This window comes from Ambystoma mexicanum, chromosome 8 (genome assembly GCF_040938575.1).
Source record: "Ambystoma mexicanum isolate Mex_15411 chromosome 8, UKY_AmexF1_1, whole genome shotgun sequence".
Taxonomy (NCBI): domain Eukaryota; kingdom Metazoa; phylum Chordata; class Amphibia; order Caudata; family Ambystomatidae; genus Ambystoma; species Ambystoma mexicanum.
Window position 1 is genome coordinate 1437317993 of NC_090929.1, and position 19278 is coordinate 1437337270.

Sequence of the window (19278 nt, forward strand, 5' to 3'; positions counted from 1 at the left end):
TTGATAGAGGGTGGGTGGTATGGAGGGGCCTGGGACGTGCAGATAAGGCACAGGAAGACTGCTGAATGGAGACACACTTATGTGGATTTCAGTGGGGCGGCCTGCTTCAAGGGGAGGCCTGGCTGGAGACACGGGATCTGAGGAGGCCATGTGACCGATGGCCCCTTGGCGTGGGATACCTTTTGAAGTGTACATGTGTACATGTTGTTTGGCACCTTGGCCGTTCGCGCCCCAGGCAGCCCCACATGCCAGCGCTCATCCACAGGTGCGAACTGCCTTTGATAGTATATCGTTGCTTATCAATAACAAATGCCACATACCGGAGATTCTTGTGAGCACAGACCCACACTTCAACCGGTGTATTATAGTGGTCAAGACCCTAAGGCCTGTATAATCCAATGGTAATTGTTAGTATAGATCAGATATATGTGTGACTTTTATAGAGACATAACCTACTGAAAGACCTTGAACAAGTGTTATTTAGTGCATGCATTATCGAGAATGTTATGTTAGCTTAGATAGATAGTGACCACCCTGCTTCACAGCGACCAGACCTTCACCCAGTGTAGCACAGATGTCTGACGTCCATGCTTGAATGGAGACACACTTGATTCATTTAAAAAATTGAAACAACCATTGTTAAAATATATGTGGTGTTTTATTTTGTATCTTATTTTCCTGACACAAAAATACAAGACTTTAAAGATTATACAGGTCAGGTTGCAGCACAGCGAGATGAAATCCCCTGTACTGACCGTTGTCACTCGGGAACGTTTCTCTTATGGCACGAACGGCACAGGCGGGTATCACTCTTCAAACGCGGTGTCCAAGCCTCCCGTGGAGCCACCATGCAAAGGAACGATAGGCCACCAGCCTGTACCACCTCTGAAAAGGAATGAAACAAACTGTTTTTAAATGACAAAGATAAGTTTAATAAACGTTTGTTGTCAATGAAAATTCTTGTAACTAATGGCATTCTGCACGGACAAATGCTATCTAGACAATGCACACTACTGAACGACTTTCATGTGTTACTATGATATGAATATATAATTTTGGATATAGTAGAAGAACATGAAATGGGAGTGGCATGACAAGCCGAGTATACTTACTCGGATTACGAGGACGAACAGTTGCGTGAAGTTCGTGCATAAGCACCATCATTATTCTCAACACGGCCCGTGTGAGGCATGCTGCCCTGAAGTCTGGCAGCTCGGTGATGCATTGCGGTCGTGGCTCGCCTTCCGAAATGTAGGCCAGGCATCCCGAGTTTTCTCGACAGCAGCAGTTCTCGTCCTCGGTTGGCATTAGCTCGCACCGATTGCATGTGCCCCAGGTGGAGACGCCGTCAATGCGACTAGGCCCAGGCTCTTCATCTGTTGAATCGTCCTCCCAACTGCCGTCCGAATCCCCATCGTTTTCGCGTGCTTCCCTTTCCAGTAGTTCCTCCTCGGTATACTCGGGCTCGTACATGTAAGGCATTATTGTAGCCATTGTGTGGTAAACAAAGTAAAATAATGTACAGAGATGGTACAGGTGTTCACACGGGCTACAAGCGGCGAAGGTAGCTGACCAGAGCACAGAACCGAGTCATAGAATACTCAAAGTAACACAGAGAGAGGAATGGAATCGAAAATCTGCTGCTGTGTGTTGGGAAACGGTCTGTTTATACTTATTGAGGAAAGAGGCGTCCTGCCATTTCCATGGCGACACGTCATTAGCTGAGGCGCCGCGATTGTTGACACGAGACGTGCTTTGGCGTTGGGAAATGGGCGGTACGAGTCTGCCGATGACAGGCTCAGGGGCGGGGGATTTCATTTAGTACCGCAGAAGCAGGTCAGCCCGGGCGATGCGGCAAGTGATAGGATTATCACAAAATGGCAGCTCCCTGGTGCCTGTTTTCGCTTGCGTTTAATGGACGAAAACTCGGGTAAGGTCCATAGGAAAGTTTTCTAAAATCGAGCCACTTAGGCTTAAAAAAACATGGCCGACCCTTAGGGACAATAACATTTTTTACTGGAACATGCCTTTAAGCCCATAGTGCCACACTGCTGTGTTTATTATTGCCACAACTGCACAATAAAATCTTGTCGTGGTAGAACATTGTGCACGCAAGATTTCCCTTTTAACCATATTCATTTGAAGTTTGTGGGTTTGCACAGATCATTGACAACCATAAAACGAACATTCTCATGAATCTAATTAGTATGGTAGAAGCTGTTGCCTCTTTCTAAACCCTTTGACAAAGGTCTATTTACATCGGTTGCTTTTATCTTCTTTAGGATTAAAGTTGTGAGAAGCACTAATATAATTTGATGCTTTTGATGAAAACTCTGGTGTTCTTGTTTCATTCAAACTTTGTTTAGTTACAGCAATGTCAAGAATCTCCTGCTGTTCAGATGACAAGAGGAAGGTTGAAACTGTCGGAAGACGCACAGAACAGAAAAGTGGTAAGAGAAATACACACCTGCACTTGTGTTTGGCCAACTGTGGGCCATAAAGTACAGAGGTTGATTGGAATGCAGTAGCTTTCGTGGTGTTTACTTTTTTTTGTTTTATTTTTCAAATCATTTTATTTATAAGTCAAGAGGGCGGAAAAATACCTGCGAGCATAACTTGTGACATGCAAGTCATACACACCAATTTTGACGGGATTGCCTTTCTGCACTTTGAGGAGCTACCTGGATGTAGTAGATTGGATTTTTCCCAGAACCCTTTCACATACCTAAATCTTGTTTCTACCATCAATGCATCCCATGTATAGGTCGTCTACATCCCACAATGTATCCACCCTCTACGTACCCACCTCATCAGGTTTCCTTATCGATATGCAATCTGCAGCTGTCCCAGCATACACCCCCCCCCTCCCTCCGCCCCCGCCGATATAGCCATTACTCCCCCACCTTCCTATTGTAGGAAATGGGATGAAACCTGTTCCTTCTCCACAATAGTACCTAGCATTAAATTGATTGAAAGACACCCCTGAGGCATGTATAGGGAAGAGCATTACACAACCCCTGATATGCCCCACAAAAATGTATTCCTCTAAATAAAGTGGGAGCCATTAGGTGGGAAGCCTGTGCTGCTGGCCCCAGAGACGGTGTTCCCAGATTATGCAGCGGAATATCATTAACTCCTACCAGTTCCTGGATCAGCCACCTACTGATGGGGGCACACCTGAATGTCATTCTTCTGTGCAGCAAAGCCATGTTGTTCACACATTACTTCTGCCTAACTTCAAAAATGATGTGTTGACATTTTAAGCCCTCCGCCACCATAGGAATTATGTTAAGTGAGGATCATTTCCAACAGGGAAGTAATGAGAAGAGCCACACAGGGACCATTGGTGTGAGCTGGAAAGCACCTGGGGGGAGGGGGGAGAGCAACCAATCCCAATTGGTGGGTCCAGGTGAATAATCTGGGCATTTATAGAATGAATAAAACCCTTTACACTAAAATAATCAAATATCTTGCACGGACACTCCATAAATGAGCCACTGGCCAGTGTGTGGTGAGTGTCTAGAAGGAGCTGGAGAGATCTGGAGGTCTTCGAATGGCTATAGCTCTGACCCTGATTGAGATCTGTTGTAGAGGTGGGAAGAAAACCAAGTGGCTGGTGCTGGCTATATTCCTGACTCCCGGGAAGAGACTAGGTGCCAATTGAAACCGGAGGAAAAAGTGCCCCAGGTAGGCGGGGTTAGTAGTGGCTGGTGGGTAACAATGTCAGAAACCGTCATCCCTAAGCAAAGGGGGAAAAATGCTTGCTGCTAGGAGTGTCAAAGGTACTATCATTAGCCTTGGAGGATGACCTGCGGCTAAAGGGTGTTAATATGAACCTGACATGTACCCTAAAGAAAGGGATGCGAGAAGAACGTGCTAAATTCAGTCAAGAAGCAAGCTGGTGACTGTACCCTGGATTAGGCAGTTCGGAAAAGACCAGTAATCCCTTAATTAGGTTTGACTTTCTGAATAACCTCATGCCAGCAGCAGTATAGTATAGTTATACTGATTGTGTTCTAGCTGAAAACTCTAACCCCTAGAGGTATTGATACCCCCTAATGAACTGTTTTGTGTGTTGTCCGAAACAGGACAAACGCAGAATATTTAGCAAACAGCAGTGCATAGAGGTGTTTTCAGAGACGCCATTTCTTCCATGTCCATGCCTGACAGAAAATCCTGAGCCTTTCCTGGCACCTGGAAGTCAACTTTCTTACCCCTTGTAGTCAAGTTTTAAAACACAGCACAATACACCATAAAATATGGACCTTTCCTCGGTCAGGCCAGTGCCCTAGGCCATTGGAAGCACTCTTTTTGTCCTCTTTCTGATTCCTCATCTTGTATGTATTCCTGCGGTCGCATCTGGACCGGACGTGACGTCTGTGTCAAAGTAGCTGCTGCGGTGCCACATGACCTCCGTTCCTTTTTTTCTGCATGCTCGACCGTGTTGAGCAATTTTCATTTCATACTCTTCCTGGATGGATTATGTTAAAATAGAATGGTGCTGAATGCAATGAAGGAGAGATTTAGCTGCAACTGAATAAGGTGCTTGCATAAAGGGGGAGAATGGGAGGGTGATGATGATTCGTTGGGAAGTTCATCAGCAGCCGGTCTGATAGCACAGTGAGTAGAGCGCTCGCTTTGAGATCATATCGGAGCCTGCTGATGCAGGTTCGAATCCCGGCAGGGCCAAACTCAGCCTTTCATCCTTCCGAGGTTGATAAATGAGCACCAAACACCGTGGGTAATAATAAGCAGCACTCAGATAACTAAGGGTTCGTAGCGCTATATAAATGCTAAATTATTATTATTTCAATTATCAGAACATTACCAGAGGAAAGTAATTTGTTCTTCTAATGGAATGCGTCCTCCCACGGATTCCTCCTCTTAGAGGGACTCCCATAGCAGTATATCTTTTTAGAAGGAGGTTAAAGAGTGACTGCCATTGCAATTCCACCTCAAGACTTCTCTGCCTAATCAGAAATCCTGTCTTGATACCATGTCCAGATAATGTCTAGCAAATGTTTGTAGGGATGACATTTCGCTGCCTGATGTATGTCAGTATGTCCCTCGGGCATCGTGTGAGCCTGCACCTCCTCCAGCCTCCTGACACCGAGGCTCCATCACCGGAACGTTCGTGACACACTGGTATGCCTTTTCCTAGACTTGGGGTACGTCCTTTCTGCACCTCTGGGATTTGCATGAATTTTAAGTCAAAAAAAGATTTCCAAAATAAAAATAGGCAAATTAACCCATGGAGCCTGCTGACAAGGCCCGCTGGGCTATTTCTACAGAGAACATAATTTCTGCTGCATTTTACACCTTTGTAGCCCTGCAGGTCTACTACACCTCGTGGAGCTGAGCAATTCTCCAAGATTGCAGACTATAGTCTCCCTTTGTCACCTATGCACCAGCCAGCTTTTTCTGGCCAGTGATTGGCCTCTGTGATTAACCTGCTGGTGTGACTTAGGCCAATCAGCTAAGCCGGCACCCCACCCAAATCCCTCCCCTAGGCCCCACTGGTCTGCCTCCTTCCCACAGGCATCGTGTGAGCCTGCACCGCCTCTAGCCTCCTGACACCGAGGCACCATCACCAGAGCAACCGCCGCACTGGCAAGCCTTTTCCTGGACTTGGGGGCATCCTTTCTGCTCCTATGGCATTTGCACGAATTGTATGTTGGGAAAAAAAAATCGAAAAAAATAAACATTTGCCAAATTAGCCAGTGGAGCCCACTGACCAGGCCCACTGGGCTATTTCTACAGGAAACGGCTGGCTCCCTACCCACGGCCCTCCACTGATGCCCCCATCTGAACCTGTCTGGGCCGGGGAAGGCTTGAAGGGAACCTTCATTTTCCTCTGCAAAGCATGGAGCTGCCCCCAAGTGGACAGCCCCTCAGCACAGGATTTTGTGCCCCTGCAACGCAAAACACTCTGCAAAATACCAGTGAGTGATGACTGAATCATTGGAACTGCCTCTCTACTAATACTAAAAACTGCTGAAACAAGTTGTGCCTACACCACTTTTTCTTTCTTGCCCTTGTTAATTTGACTGATTCCTCACTATACCACATTTATCCCTTCTGAGAATTCGCCGCCTGGTGTGTGTGTGGTTTCTAACATCCCTGCCACATCTCTGGTATGTTCCTTCATGCACCCTACACCTGTGCTACTAATTTCGTTTTGTGTGTTTAGAGTGCCTTGCATTAATATTGAGTTTGGGTGCCCTACACATGTTTTGTGATTTCTATTCCAGTGCATCTGCTTCTTGCTTCCCTTGGCTAGTAGGCCACCTGGTTTGTGCTCGCACTGTGCAGCCCCTCCTCCTTCCTACACCACTATGGCACTCACTGTCTCCCCTATTTTTTCTCACTGCTATGCTATTGCCTATCCTCCCTCTCTCACAAAGTCTGGAAGAAAAAAGCTTAAAGGTATCCTGACCACCAACCGTGGCCTACCTATTGCAGACACCTATGTCAGCGCAACTTCCAGGCAGATCTTTACTGACATTCTTTTCTCTGTCCCTGCGCCAAATCTATGGACTCCTCATCTCTACTCTCCCTCCTCTTAATTCTCACCCAATAATGGTGGAACTAAATGGGAAGTTCTCTTGGCTTACTTCGCATCATCCAGGTGTATCATTAATGTCTTTGGCACTATCTTGGTTCAGGGTTGTGAGAAACCGGAGGCGTTTCTCCCAGGCTATTCCCGGGGATACTTTGTTCAGGTGGCCAGGAGAGGGCCATTGCTCTTGGATCCCAACCCTGGGGGCAGTCGAGCGAGGCAGGATAACCTGGGCAGGGGGTCTTTGGGGACTATGGGAGACAAGCCCTCGGGCGAGACATGGTATTCCTCCCGTTCCAATACACCGCTACACAACATCCCCTCAATTGTCATGGGATATTGTCAGCGGAGTCCCATCATACCCTAGTACCTTTCTGTAAGAAAAAGGAGAAAACGACCAGGGAAATTAAAATCACAAGAACCCAATAGAAAAACCCTTCACCCACCACAATAAATGTACACCCTTCATTCTGACAACCTACATGGGTTTTCTATGATCTCCGGAAAACCCTACTATTCCCACAATCCCTACTTCCATTCTAGAAGTCCAACTGCTGGGATGAAGAGCAGACAGATGGGAGTCATGAGGATTACCCATATGAATCCATGGGTAACGGATTCTTATGGGCAGTCTCCATGTTGTCCCGATAATGAGGTCAGGCAGAGTCTGGCAGGGAGGGACAAATACTCACACCTGACTCAACTAACTCTAGCTGAGAGTATAAAAGCATCAGCCAGAAACAGCATTTTGAGCGAGCCGGGAATTCTGAAGGAACCATGAAGACCAGAAGGAGAAGTCAACAGTTGGGAGAACCTTGGGAAGCCACACGAGGGACGGACTGCCAAGACTCTGAAGCCTGTGAGTACAAAGGGGGCTACAGTGTGGCAGGGGAGCCGTGCCCCAGGAAAGCAAAACTCCAGTTACACTTTTCTGGTAGTTTTTAAATCAGTACTTGCTCCCTGGGTGAATTCCAGAAACCCAGGTAGTTGAGGGGCAGGTGCTGGGACCCTGACCTCAAGTGAATCCCCATTGAGAACCTGCTAAAACCTCATCACTGAGGGTAAAAGATGGAGATCCTGTCACTCGAGGGAAGCTGCGACGGGATAACCTGTTCTGTAAAGACCTTTTGTATAAATCCCAGAAGTGCCTGTTAACTGGCAAAGTGGGAACAAAACCTTGAATGTGCATTCTGGGACTTGTAGTCCAAAAGAACAAAGCTGTGAGACAGTGTTCCTGCACCTAGTGTGTGCCAAATCAATGGCCTCTGTAAGGTTTCCGGCTGAAAGTGGCAGAAGTTAAAGAGTTGTAAAGAATTGTAAATCAAAGTGGTTCTGCGATAGATCAAGCAAAATCCTGCGCACGGTCGAAGGTCTTTGATTCTGGTATCAAAAGGGATTTGAGCCCAAAAAGGGAGATCCATAGTACAAGCCCGGATGAAGGAGACACAATTGTGAATTGTGAACACTGAAGGAGGCAGAACAATCGTGAACTTATGAATGTGAGAATCTTGACAAAGGAAAGGAACGCTTGTGTTTTGTTTGCTACATCAGACCTTCTGCAGTAAGAGACTTTCAATGGCAAAGAGACTTTGCCCCAGAATGTCCTGGTACTGAGATATTGAACTGTACGAGTAACAATAGGAACTACCAAGTACCAGCAGCCGCTGGGAAAGAAGGTAGTAATGTGTGTTTTGACAAGTAAAGTGAACTTAGTTTCAAGGCGAAGGAAGTCTGTGTTTTGACACTTTTTTTTTGAGAATCCTTTTTTTGTTTCTTAAAGACTTTGCCAGAGTGTTGTGAAATCAGCTGAACCATTGAACTGTGTCCTCGTGCCGAGGAAGCCAGTGTGTACATGAGGCTTGTGCGTGCCGCATTGTCCCGTGCTGAAAGCGTAGGGAAGAGAGGCCAACTGCTCAACTGTCCTGACATATTGTTTCTTGAACACTCTTGCTTTTTTGCATACACTACTGTCCCACACCATTTTGTATTTATTTAGAAGTAAGGATTGGCAATAGGTTTATTAGCATAGGTCCTTTAATTTTGAAACTCCACTAGGACTGCGTTATTATTATTTGATGGTTGTAGCTAGCTACCATCCTTGGATTCAACCAACCCTTTAAAATTCAATAAACACCCTTGAAATGTCTCATTTGTGTCGGTCTTCATTGATGATACCAAGCCGTTCCTTACAGCGTCCTCAACCCAACCTCCTCCTCTTTGACCAGCGCCTGACGTATCTCATGAACTTCCTCCCCACTCCTGCTACTCCTTCCTCTGTTTCCCCCCACACCCTCTTCTGACTGGTGTACCACATACCTGTACCCCTCCTCTAAAAACCCTCAAAAATGGAGATCTCTTGCATTTTGCCACGCCTAATGCTCCTTCTGTCATCAAATACTCCTCCGACATCTGTCTCCTTGAAAACCTTGACATCCTTACTTTTACCCAGACGTAGTTCAAGGCCAGCTCAGTCACTGCTTTTGACTCCCTTCTCCCTGATGGCTACAAGATCTCCAAGCCTCGCCCTAACCGTGCAGGCGGTAGGGTTGCTCTTATCTTCCCTGAGTGGGTCCCTTCTTCCCTCATGCCCACCCAGCTTTACTCTTCCTTCGAGAGCCCGGTTTGCAAGTTGATCATCTCTCCCACCTCCTCACTTACCATTGGCACCATTTACCGGCCACCTGGCTCTTCCACCCTGGTCCTTTCTGAATGGGCTGATTTCTCCTCCTCACTACCACCACTATACTCCTTCTCATGGGCGATCTTAACATCCACCTGGAACTCCTCATTCACAGCCTCCACTCACTTCCATGACCTATGCACATCTCTCCTCCTCCTCCTCCATTCTTCCTTCTGGTCCTACCCACTCGGCTGGACATACTCTGCATGCCTTCATGCACAACGATCTTCCACTCTCCTCCCCACTGACCACCCCACTCTCCTGGTCAGACCACTCTCTCCTCGCACCTGGGTTCTCTCGGCCCTCTGACCACGCCTCTCTTTGCAATGCCAACCTCGTTCTCAAACATCCACCTGAAGAAACGAGTGTCAATTGCTGCCTTTGCATATACCTTCATCCCCCGTCTTTCCCCACTTCAGACTCTACCTCTGACTCCACTCTCCAAAACCTCCATCTTGCCATTATTGATACTCTTGACAGTCTTGCCCCAGTCATGAGGATCCGCCTGAAACATGCCTCCAAGCTTAACACTTGGTGAATCTCCAAACCTGCTGCCCTGAAGCGCAAGTGCAGAGCTGCAGAACGGAATTGGCAGACCTCAGGCTCACTCTCTGACATATTGGCCTGTCGCCTGCTCTAATGGCAATACAAACTCTCCATCCGCACCAAGAAAAGAGCCCACATCTAGGCCTGTGTCTCTAGTGCATCCAACAACCCGGCTAAACTCTTTAAAATCTGAATGGAACTAGCCAAACCCTCTGTAGTCTCCTCACCTCTTCTCTCCCAAGCCCTTTGCAACTCACTGCCCACTGCAAAAGCTCAGGACATCCTGAGTAACCTTACGTCCACCTCCCCTTCATGCATCCCCTTGCCTCCTTTGGCCTCACTCTGCCTCTCCTCTCTCTCTCTGCCTCTCTGTCCTCCTTCTCTCATATCACACCTAATGAGGTCACCAGATTTGTCAGCTCCATGAAGGTCTCCTCCAAACAGGTTTCCCCCTGCTCTTTCAGAACCATTAAGGACAATAATGGCTCCCTTGCCCCTGCACTCACTGATTTCTGCAACTACTCTTTTGCTACTGGATCTTTCCCCTTCTCCCTCAAGCACTCCCTTGTGCTCCCTCTCCTGAAAATACCTTCTGTAGACCTGACTTGTCCAGCCAACTATGCCCCATATCTTTCATCCCCTTCCTTGGGAAACTCCTGGAGAAGCTGGTCTAACCCCAACTGACCCAGCACTCTGAACTAGTTGGTTGCCTCCACAACCACCAATCTAGATTCCGAGCATCCAGCGGCATGGAAACTGCTCTTCTGAACACCTGTGAGAAACTGCTTGAGTCTCTTGATTCCAGCTCTCCAGCTGTTCTCCTTCTGCTTGATCCCTCCTCTGCATTTGATACGGTCAACCAATCAATCTTCATAAAACTCCATGATACCCTATGTATCTCGGAGCGGGCATTGGACTGGCTGACCACCTTCCTCAGTGACCGTCCATCCCATGTTATTCTGGGCTCTTACTCTCACATCTCATCCCCTTTCCTCCATACTGCGTGGGCGTCCCTTGCTAGGGACGGGAGACGGAACCTTTTTCACCAGAAATCATTTTCTTCCCCTTTAAATTTAGAGGTGCGGCCCTGGGAGCATGCGCTCCCTTGACTCCGGCCACCGGCGCCACTCCTCAGTCCCCTTTTCCCCGTCGACGGGGAAAGCGTCGATTTCACCAGCGCTCCTGGGTTTGGTTTTTGGCCAAGTAATACCACACGCTCTGCCCAGAATACTTTCTTCTGTCTTTTTGGTCTTCTTTCATCATTCAAGTACTTGGTCGTCTGGCGCCATGCTCCTCCCCGGCACATGTCGACTTCAGCGTGCTTCAGCCTGCGAGGGGCTTTTCCCTACATAAGATCCCCACGCCGTTTGCCTCTCCGACCTTGGCCTCGACCACGGATGGGAGGGTTGCACCACGTGCAACGCACTTTCTTTGCATGCTTTGAAGAACAGACTAGCTAGGTGGAGGGAGCTCTTCGAGAAGTTGCCTCCAGAGGACTTGAAGGACTTCGTCAGACATAAGTCAAGGCCCAAAGTAGGCCGCTCTTTTCCAGCGCACCCTGCAAGGGCGCCTCCTTTCCAAGGATATGCCCAGATCGGAGGAACCTCTCAGGTTCTCGCACAAGCACGGGTACCAAGGCTAATTCAGCTATCGGCTACCAGACCAAGGGGTCTGTAGATCCTTCCAGAGACTGTGCTGAGGAACCGCAAGGTTCTTTTACCAGGTGTACACCTGAGGGGCTACGCCCTTGTACCAGCAACATGTCAGAGGGGGCGCCTGCACGCAGCACTACCGACAACTCTGCTGAGGGCGACACACCTATCAGGCTTTGGCCTGAGGTGCAGGATAGGTCTCATGCTCCGTCGCCAAGAATCCAGAAGGAGGCCGGGCCCAGTGAGCCAAGCACCACGGCTTCGGCACGTGGAATGCAGCTCGTAAAAATGGCTGCTCGTCTGATACCAGCCCGCAGAACGGAGCAGGTGGGAGAAAGAGTTAACCAGGTACGTGGCCTACAGTTTATCCATCAGCAGCGCAGGGCAGGTTTACCCTGAAAAGAGCTAGACAGAATGCGCACCGCCCTCAGCAGCCGCCTGCTATCCCTTCAATATCACCTGCCTCCCCAATGGCTATCGAAGACCGGTTCTTTGAAAAGTTCCTCACGCTCATGAGATCTCCTCTGATGCGGTCCATCCTTAGGGAGGTAATTGATATTTTATTTATATCTCGCTCGTACACAAGTGTTTCAGAGCGCGGCAAGGGAAGGGAACAGGGGAGAACAAAACAAACTATCTTATTAGGCCCTGTGACATTGAGAATGCGCAAGTTCATGGGAGAGGGGGAAAAGTGCATGGGAGGGGGGGAGAAGTGGAAAGTGCAGAGCAAAGGAGAAAACTGATAAATAATAATAAAGAAATAATAAGGGCAACAGTGTTAGTGCAGACCAGGTATGTCAGATAAGTGCTGGAATGAAAAAGGAGTTGGGGGGCTGGGGGGTAGACGGTATGGTACAGATACAGACCCCCAGTGCAAGGGGTGGCCTGGAAGCAGTGCGGGAGGGTGGCAGGGTGAGCAGGTACCTACTCCCGGAAGCCAAAGGGTAGGCCAGGTGCACGGTGCCGAGAGAGAACAGATCATCAAGGGAGAGGGGGGGCGAAGGCAGAAGCAAAGGGGAAGGTCTTGAGGTGCTTCTGGAACTGGAGATGGTTCTCCTCAAGTTTCAGAGTGGCAGGGAGGCTGTTCCAAAGGGAGGCCCCAGTCGAAGACAGATCTACCCCCAGCTCTTTTTTTTTTTTAAAACTGACCCTGAGGGAGTTAGAGGTAGAGGAGCGAAGAGCTTGAGAGGGGAGGTATTTGCAGAGGGATAGCTGGAGGTAATTTGGACCCTGGCCCCAGAAAACCTTGTGGACAATGCAGAGGGTTTTGAACTTGATCCTTGCCTCTGGGAGCCAATGGAGAGATTTCAGAGCTGGAGAGATACGATCCCAGCGCTTGAGACCAAGGACAAGCCTCACAGTCCTGTTCTGGATTAGTTGCAGAGGGCGGAGAGTAGAGGCAGTTAGATTTTGTAGAGGGTGTTACAATAGTCCAGCCTAGAGAGAACCAGAGCTTGGGAGACATTGAGCTTTTGGGGGAAGGAGAGGAAAAACAGAGTACCTCTGGGGAGGTGCAGTAGGAAGTTTGACTTTTTAGAGACATCAGAGATGTGGGTGGAGAAGGAAAGTGTGGAGTTGAAGATGACCCCGAGGTTCTTAGCCTCGCAGGTGGGGGTAGGAGGAGGGCCAAGGGAGGCCGGCCATAGAGTGAGAGGAGGGTGAAGGTATGCCAATGAGGAGGATGTACGTCTTGCTGGCATTTAAAGGTCGCTGGCGGCACACCAATCTTGAATGACAGTTAGGCAATCAGAGATGAGAAAAGGAGAGGAGGTGGCAGAGGGCAGCCTGAAAATGAGTTGTCAGCAAAGCACTGGAAATTGGAGCAGAAAATGGCAATGCAGTGGGCAAGAGTTGCCAGGTATTGGTTGAAAAGCCAGGGGGAGTGGTTAGACCCCTGGGGAACGCCACAATAGAGAGAGATGAATGTAAGGACTCAAGTTGAACCTGGGAGGGTCGATCAGAGAGGAAAGAGGTCAACCAGGCCAGAGCCTGATCGGTGATACCCAGGCTATCACAGAGACGGTTGAGCAGGATGGTATTGTTGACCATGTCGAAGGCAGAAGAGAGATTGAGTAGGATGAGGACAGAGGAATGTTAGCTAGGGTATCAACGTGAGCCTTTAAGGTTTTAGAGGAACGTGGATGAACGTGTTTAGACTAGGCTTTCATAGATTGGACTTGTCTAGCGACCTCATCAGGGGAGAAAAGAGGAAAGGATGAGAAAGAGGGTGGGGGGTGGCGGAAGGAGGGGTCAGCATGCACAGACGGAGAGGGGATAGGAGGGGCAGGGGAGGAGAGGGTGGACAGGATGTCCTGGGTTTTTGATATAGTGAGAGGCAAGGGCATTGCAAAGAACCTGGGAGGCAACAGGAGGGATAGAGACTTCAGCTGGGTTGGCCAGCTCCTTGCAGATTTTAAAGAGTTTAGCTGAGTTGTTAGATGCCGCAGAGACACAGGCTTGAATCTGGACTCTACATGATGAGGACAGAGTTGGTATTGTCTTTGGAGCAGGCGACGGGCCAGTTTGTCAGAGGATGACCAAGAAGGCCTCCATTTCCTCTTAGCCGCCCTACACCTACGTTTAAGTGTAGCTAAGTCGGAGTCCTACCAGGAATTGCACTTGGCTTTGGACTTCAATCAGATCCTCATGACCCAGGCAGGAGCATCAAGAGTATCAGAAATAGAAGAGTAGAACATAGACTGGGCTGTGTCAGGATGTGAGTCAGCCAGAGGTGGAGGGGGGGGAGAAGGTGGCGGCGAAAGGTCTCATTTGACACACACTTCATGGTCCAGATATCCGAGGAGGTAGGTGGCAATGTTGGGGTAGACTTGGCCTGGGGGGAAGAGAGGGAGAGATGAGATGAGGAGAGGAGGGAATGATCGCTCCAAGAGAAAGGAGTGGTCTGAGGGTTGGAAAGGGGGAGGTCAGAGATCAAGACCTCGAGTCAGAGGGGAGGATGGACAGTTGTCAGGTAAATAATTGAGATTGACCTGAATTTAAATTGGTTGTGCGGTTTGGTTATTAGCAAGTTCTTGTAAGATGGCATCTTGAGTTGCAAGAGCGATCTTGTGAAGGGTAGTTTTTTGGCTAATATTTAGTTTTGGAGCATGGCAATTTAATTACGAAGGGAGTTTTGTACATTTGTGCACCACATTTTATTTTAATGCACGAATCGATAGGAGCAATTGGGGATTCTAATTCTCTAAGTATAGATAAGATTTCCCTGGTACTTGAATTAGCTTTTTTGATTTTTTTCATTAAAGGTATCTTTTTTTTGTTTGTATGATTTCTTTTTTGTATCTGTCAGCAAAGGAGGTGAGAAGATTTTTATTCTGAGTCGATGGGTTCTTTTTCCAGCTAGTTTCTTTTTCTTTACGGAGGGCTTTTAGGCTAGGGGTAAACCACGTATTGAGATGAGCCAAGGGTTTTTCTTGGCTTAGTTTCAGTGGAGCGATGTCTGTAGCTGAGTCATCCAGTTCTGTAGGATCGTTGGTAGGTGGGTAGTGTTAGCGATAGGATGGATCAAGGGTAGGAGGTTGGTGACTGTTATGTTCATTTTGCATCTGGTTAGGGCTGGTGAAACAGTAGGTTTAATTATGTTGGTTTGGGGGATGTCTTAGATAGTGAATAAGATCAGGTAGTGGTCTGTCCATATGCAAGGTTCGGGGTTGTGATGCATGAGGTACAATTAATATCTGCAATCCAGTCCAAGGTGCAACCTTTAGAATGCGTAGGCCCAGTGTTTCTGATAGTTACGCCAGCTTCAGCAATAGTGTTTGCTATGATAGTGGCATTAGGGACTTTTGGGTCGTTAAGGCCCAAGTTAAGGTCACTGAGTAAGATGATTTCGGTACCAGGTTTGACGTTTGTGTTCAGAAGAGACGTTATATCTTCTTCAAATGTTCCTAGTGGCCCGTGGGCCTGTAGATCACATGTATTGCGATGGTGCGTGAGGGAGATCTCCCCAATTTGACTGAGAGTAGCTCAGCTGACGGGAATCTCTTTGATAGTTGAGGGTTTCCCTGTCTCTTCTGGGGATAGTGAAGTTGACTGGGACCGCTAGGGCAGGACCAGCTGCTTTGTGGAGCCAGGTCTCCGTGGCAACTAGGAAGTCTAGTTGGTTACATGTGGTGATGTCGGCAATTTCTGGGGCGTGGGCAACTAGGGATCTAGTGTTGATAAGGGCCTCCTTGATTTTATGGGTTTCCTTAGTTGTGTTCTTAGTGGGACCATTGCTGGTAGTGACAGAAGTCCGAAGGGAACTGGGCGTGCTGGTCAAAGATTTAGAGTTGGGGGTGGGTTCAGGTATGGGGTAGGTTGTGTGAGAGCCGTTTGGACGGTGGTTGAATGCTCCCATTTATGTAGGCGGGTGGCGGCTTAGTCAGTCTGGAACCTAGTCTGTGGTTTCTCCATTTGGTGGAGCATGGCTGCTGGTTAGGTTTGGCCTTATTGGCAAAGCGCAGGTTCTGTTGGGATTCGGCTGATTCTTGCGCATAATTACTTACATTGCCAGTCAACTTTTGTCTAGCGATGCGAGGTGGTAGGAAGTAAGTAGGTTTAATTAGGTTAGATGGGGGTTTTGGTTTTCTTATGGATGGTAAGTTTGGCATCGTAAGAACTACAGTGGTATTTATTTCCCTTGCTAGTGAAGACCTGCTACAGGTGAGTGCCATGGTGGTTAGGGCAAGGAGGGATGATAGTGTGAACATGTGGACAGTGTGGGTAGAAATCATAGTCATAGGAAAAGTCATAGCTCGGACATACAATGTAGGCGCAGTAGTAGTTCGAACAGTGCGGTAGAGGTACAGTGCACAGCCTACAGTATAGATAAGGTAATAGTTAGATCAGGGTAGTGCAGAACCGTAGAGTGATAGATTTATTTTGCATGATCATCATAGGCCATTCAAATATCAGGTCTAATAGGTATTTACTGTTCTGGATAAATGTCAATCAAGTGTTGGTTAAAGACAGGCTGTGGCTAGTGTGGTCGCGTCAAACGTTACAAGTATTGGGGATATGAAATTGCTAGCAGGTATGGTATGGCAAGGTGTTGTCAACATAGAGGTAATGGCTGGTTATAGGTTATGAGCCCAAATTACCTGGTAGTGCAGAATCAACATTGTGCCTGATTTCAAATGCAGTTATGCAGTAATTGCAACGATGGATAGGTATGTAGCATAGCCAGAGACGGACAGGTGAACATTGGCTCTGATGCAATGGAAGGTAGAGAGGTAAATACTTTGAGTATGGGTAAAGGAAATGAGGGAGGTCGTATGATGCACGAGATGTTGAAACAATTGTTAAAAGAGAGGTGAGAATCAGGGGTGCAGGTTAGGGTTTAGCATGTGGTCCTCTCCGGTTTCACTATTGGAGACTGATCGTTGGGAGACGGACAATATGCAGGTGGTGATGGGGGCAACTGACAAGCAAGTAGTAGTAATCGCAATAAGTACAGTGATAATAAAGTTTGTTTCTTACTGTGTCAGGAGCATAAGGTGCGAGGCAAGGGATATTAGCAGTAAAAGTAGCTTGGGTGCAAAATGCAAGTGTAGCTCAGCCAGCAACGTGGTGAAAGTAGATTACTTTGGGGCAGTGGCTTTTAAGCTCTTACCACATTCGGCATGGTGGGTTCGTAGATATGAGCAGTCTTCTAGTAGATTGTGTAGTCGGAAGGTGCAAGGCGGCACATAAGTTGGGGTCGCATGTCCATACAAGTTTGAATTGACCAGGGGGACTGGCCTGTGCGTCCCTGGACAGGCACAGGACCGGTAGGGGTCCTGGGAGCGTGGTCCTTCAGTGCGGTGGGCTGGCTTACACCTTGCCGGCGTAGGATTGGCTCAGATAAGGAGCCGGCAGCCAATCCAAATCTGGTAGCAGAAAGAGATGAAGAGCTACCGGAGAGTTGAAGCTCACAATGAAGTGGTGGCCTTCTTAGCCTGGGCCCCGCCTTGTGGTGTGCAATGGTGGCCTATTCACATAAACACGCGAGCTGGGTGAAATTAGGCGTAAATAGCATTGGTGGTCATCCGAAAATAGCGCAGCTTATGTAGTTGCTATTACGGCGCAATCTGCTTGATAATAGCAAATAAATATGGCTGAGGCCGAATCATGCGGACATAGCCCATTGGCTTACCTAAAAGCATGAGACTACAGCCGAGTGGGTGGCACTGCTCCTGCAGTGGAGTGTGAAGCTCCTCCTCTGGCGCTCATGGGCAGACTAAACTGGTGACTTGAGCTGGTGCTATATGGGCATGTCCTGGAAGAGTCTTAATGATGCCAGCTGTACTATTTTGTGGTAACTATAGGGGGTGAGTAATGGAAGCATGACACCTGCATAGATGGACTTACAGCAGTCCAGCCTGGCTCCCACTATTGCTCTATAGTGGTGGAATGTGAGTGGAAGGAGGGGGTCCCAGAACCCCTCCCCCCCCCATCCATTCAGAGTCAATACACACTTCCTGGTTGTATTCTTCCACGGCTGCTTTGGGCACACGGCCCCGGCCACCGGGCACCCGTGCGAGAGTGCCACCAGTGAACGGTACCCCTTAAAGCCAGCCCAGATTAAAACCCATTAGCACTCCATTTTGTGTGCCCACCAACTCCATTTTGTTTTCTCATAATGGCAGGCCAGCCATGAAACCGGAACGCAGGCCTGCAGCTAGCCCCTTTAGACGCGCACAGTGAGCAAGCTACTCCCCCCACCTCCTCCCCTCCGTCATCCCTGCAGCCGCCGGGTTCTCATGGGAGACTGGCCGCTCAAATAAAACGAACTTCACACTGTATCTTCTGTCTTCCGTCTTACCTCACTGACCCAGCCGTGGCCCAGCTCAAGGCCTGGTAGCAAAGAGTCATTAATCTCTATAAACCTCCCCCCACCATGCAGACCCAGGCCCTAAAGAATACCACCCACATATCCTTTGAACATGTTTGAACAATCAAGAATGACCCTCGAGTATGTACTGTTTATTTGCGTTTCAATATAAGAAAGTAGAAGTGCCTTTCTTCATCCAATTACAATGGGCTGTTCATGAACCATTTTCATTTTTATGCGAAGTATTGAAAGGATTGTAGTAATTCACAGCATACCAGCATGTTGCATGAAATATGTATAATCAGAGCATTGGCGGTAGATCCCATTTATATAAGTGTGAAGTATGTTAAAGTGTAGTATGAGGCTTAATAGAAATAGACTGTAATAGCACAACGTAACACGTTATTGCACGTGCCAGCACAAAGCTACCTCGGTTTGGGCACAATGTAAATATATGCACAGCATTATGTAAACGCAACCTAGCAGTCATATGCCATAACCAGACTGACCCCACTATGATAATGTGTTAAGGCATGCATGAAAAGAATCTAGTAATGGACTGTTAAATATAGTATGGAAAATAACATCTGCACACACGAGTTATCATTGTGAGTTTTTATAACGATGAGGGCACCTAGTCATGTAAAGATGATAATACGTTTTAGACAATCATAATTGCAATGCAATAGTGATGTACAAAACGCCTTTATGCAAAGAACGTCTCAGGAGACCCCGTCCCCTCATGCAACACAGGACTGCACCTTTAAGGTGTTTCAATTCCTCCCCCAACTCCTCAAGAAATGCCAGAACAGATAGAGATACTTAATAATAATGTTTATACAACTTGCTTCTAACCTTTGCAGCAAGCCTTATGACCATTGTGGTATGTGCCTTTTTGTGACCCATTCTTTCAATGTGTAATAGAGCCCTTACATTTAGTGCCCTCTTTGTTGTGTACCAGATGGACATTCCTGACCACACAGTAATCTCAAAGCCTTGACCCCGTAAATAGTATATCTTGTATTATACT

General features: G+C 47.8%; 1 protein-coding gene across 4 annotated transcripts in view; it reads left to right on the forward strand.

Annotated features, from left to right (window-relative positions):
* The window catches only part of ARHGAP19 (Rho GTPase activating protein 19), a 507107-nt gene that overhangs the window by 446203 nt on the left and 41626 nt on the right, over nt 1-19278 (forward strand). For 3 of the 4 annotated variants that reach the window (XM_069611584.1, XM_069611586.1, XM_069611585.1), the window contains one exon: nt 2367-2450. In XM_069611584.1, coding sequence (XP_069467685.1) covers nt 2367-2450 — 84 coding nt within the window. The remainder of the gene's footprint in view (nt 1-2366; nt 2451-19278) is intronic. The other variant, XM_069611587.1, reaches the window with a different exon arrangement.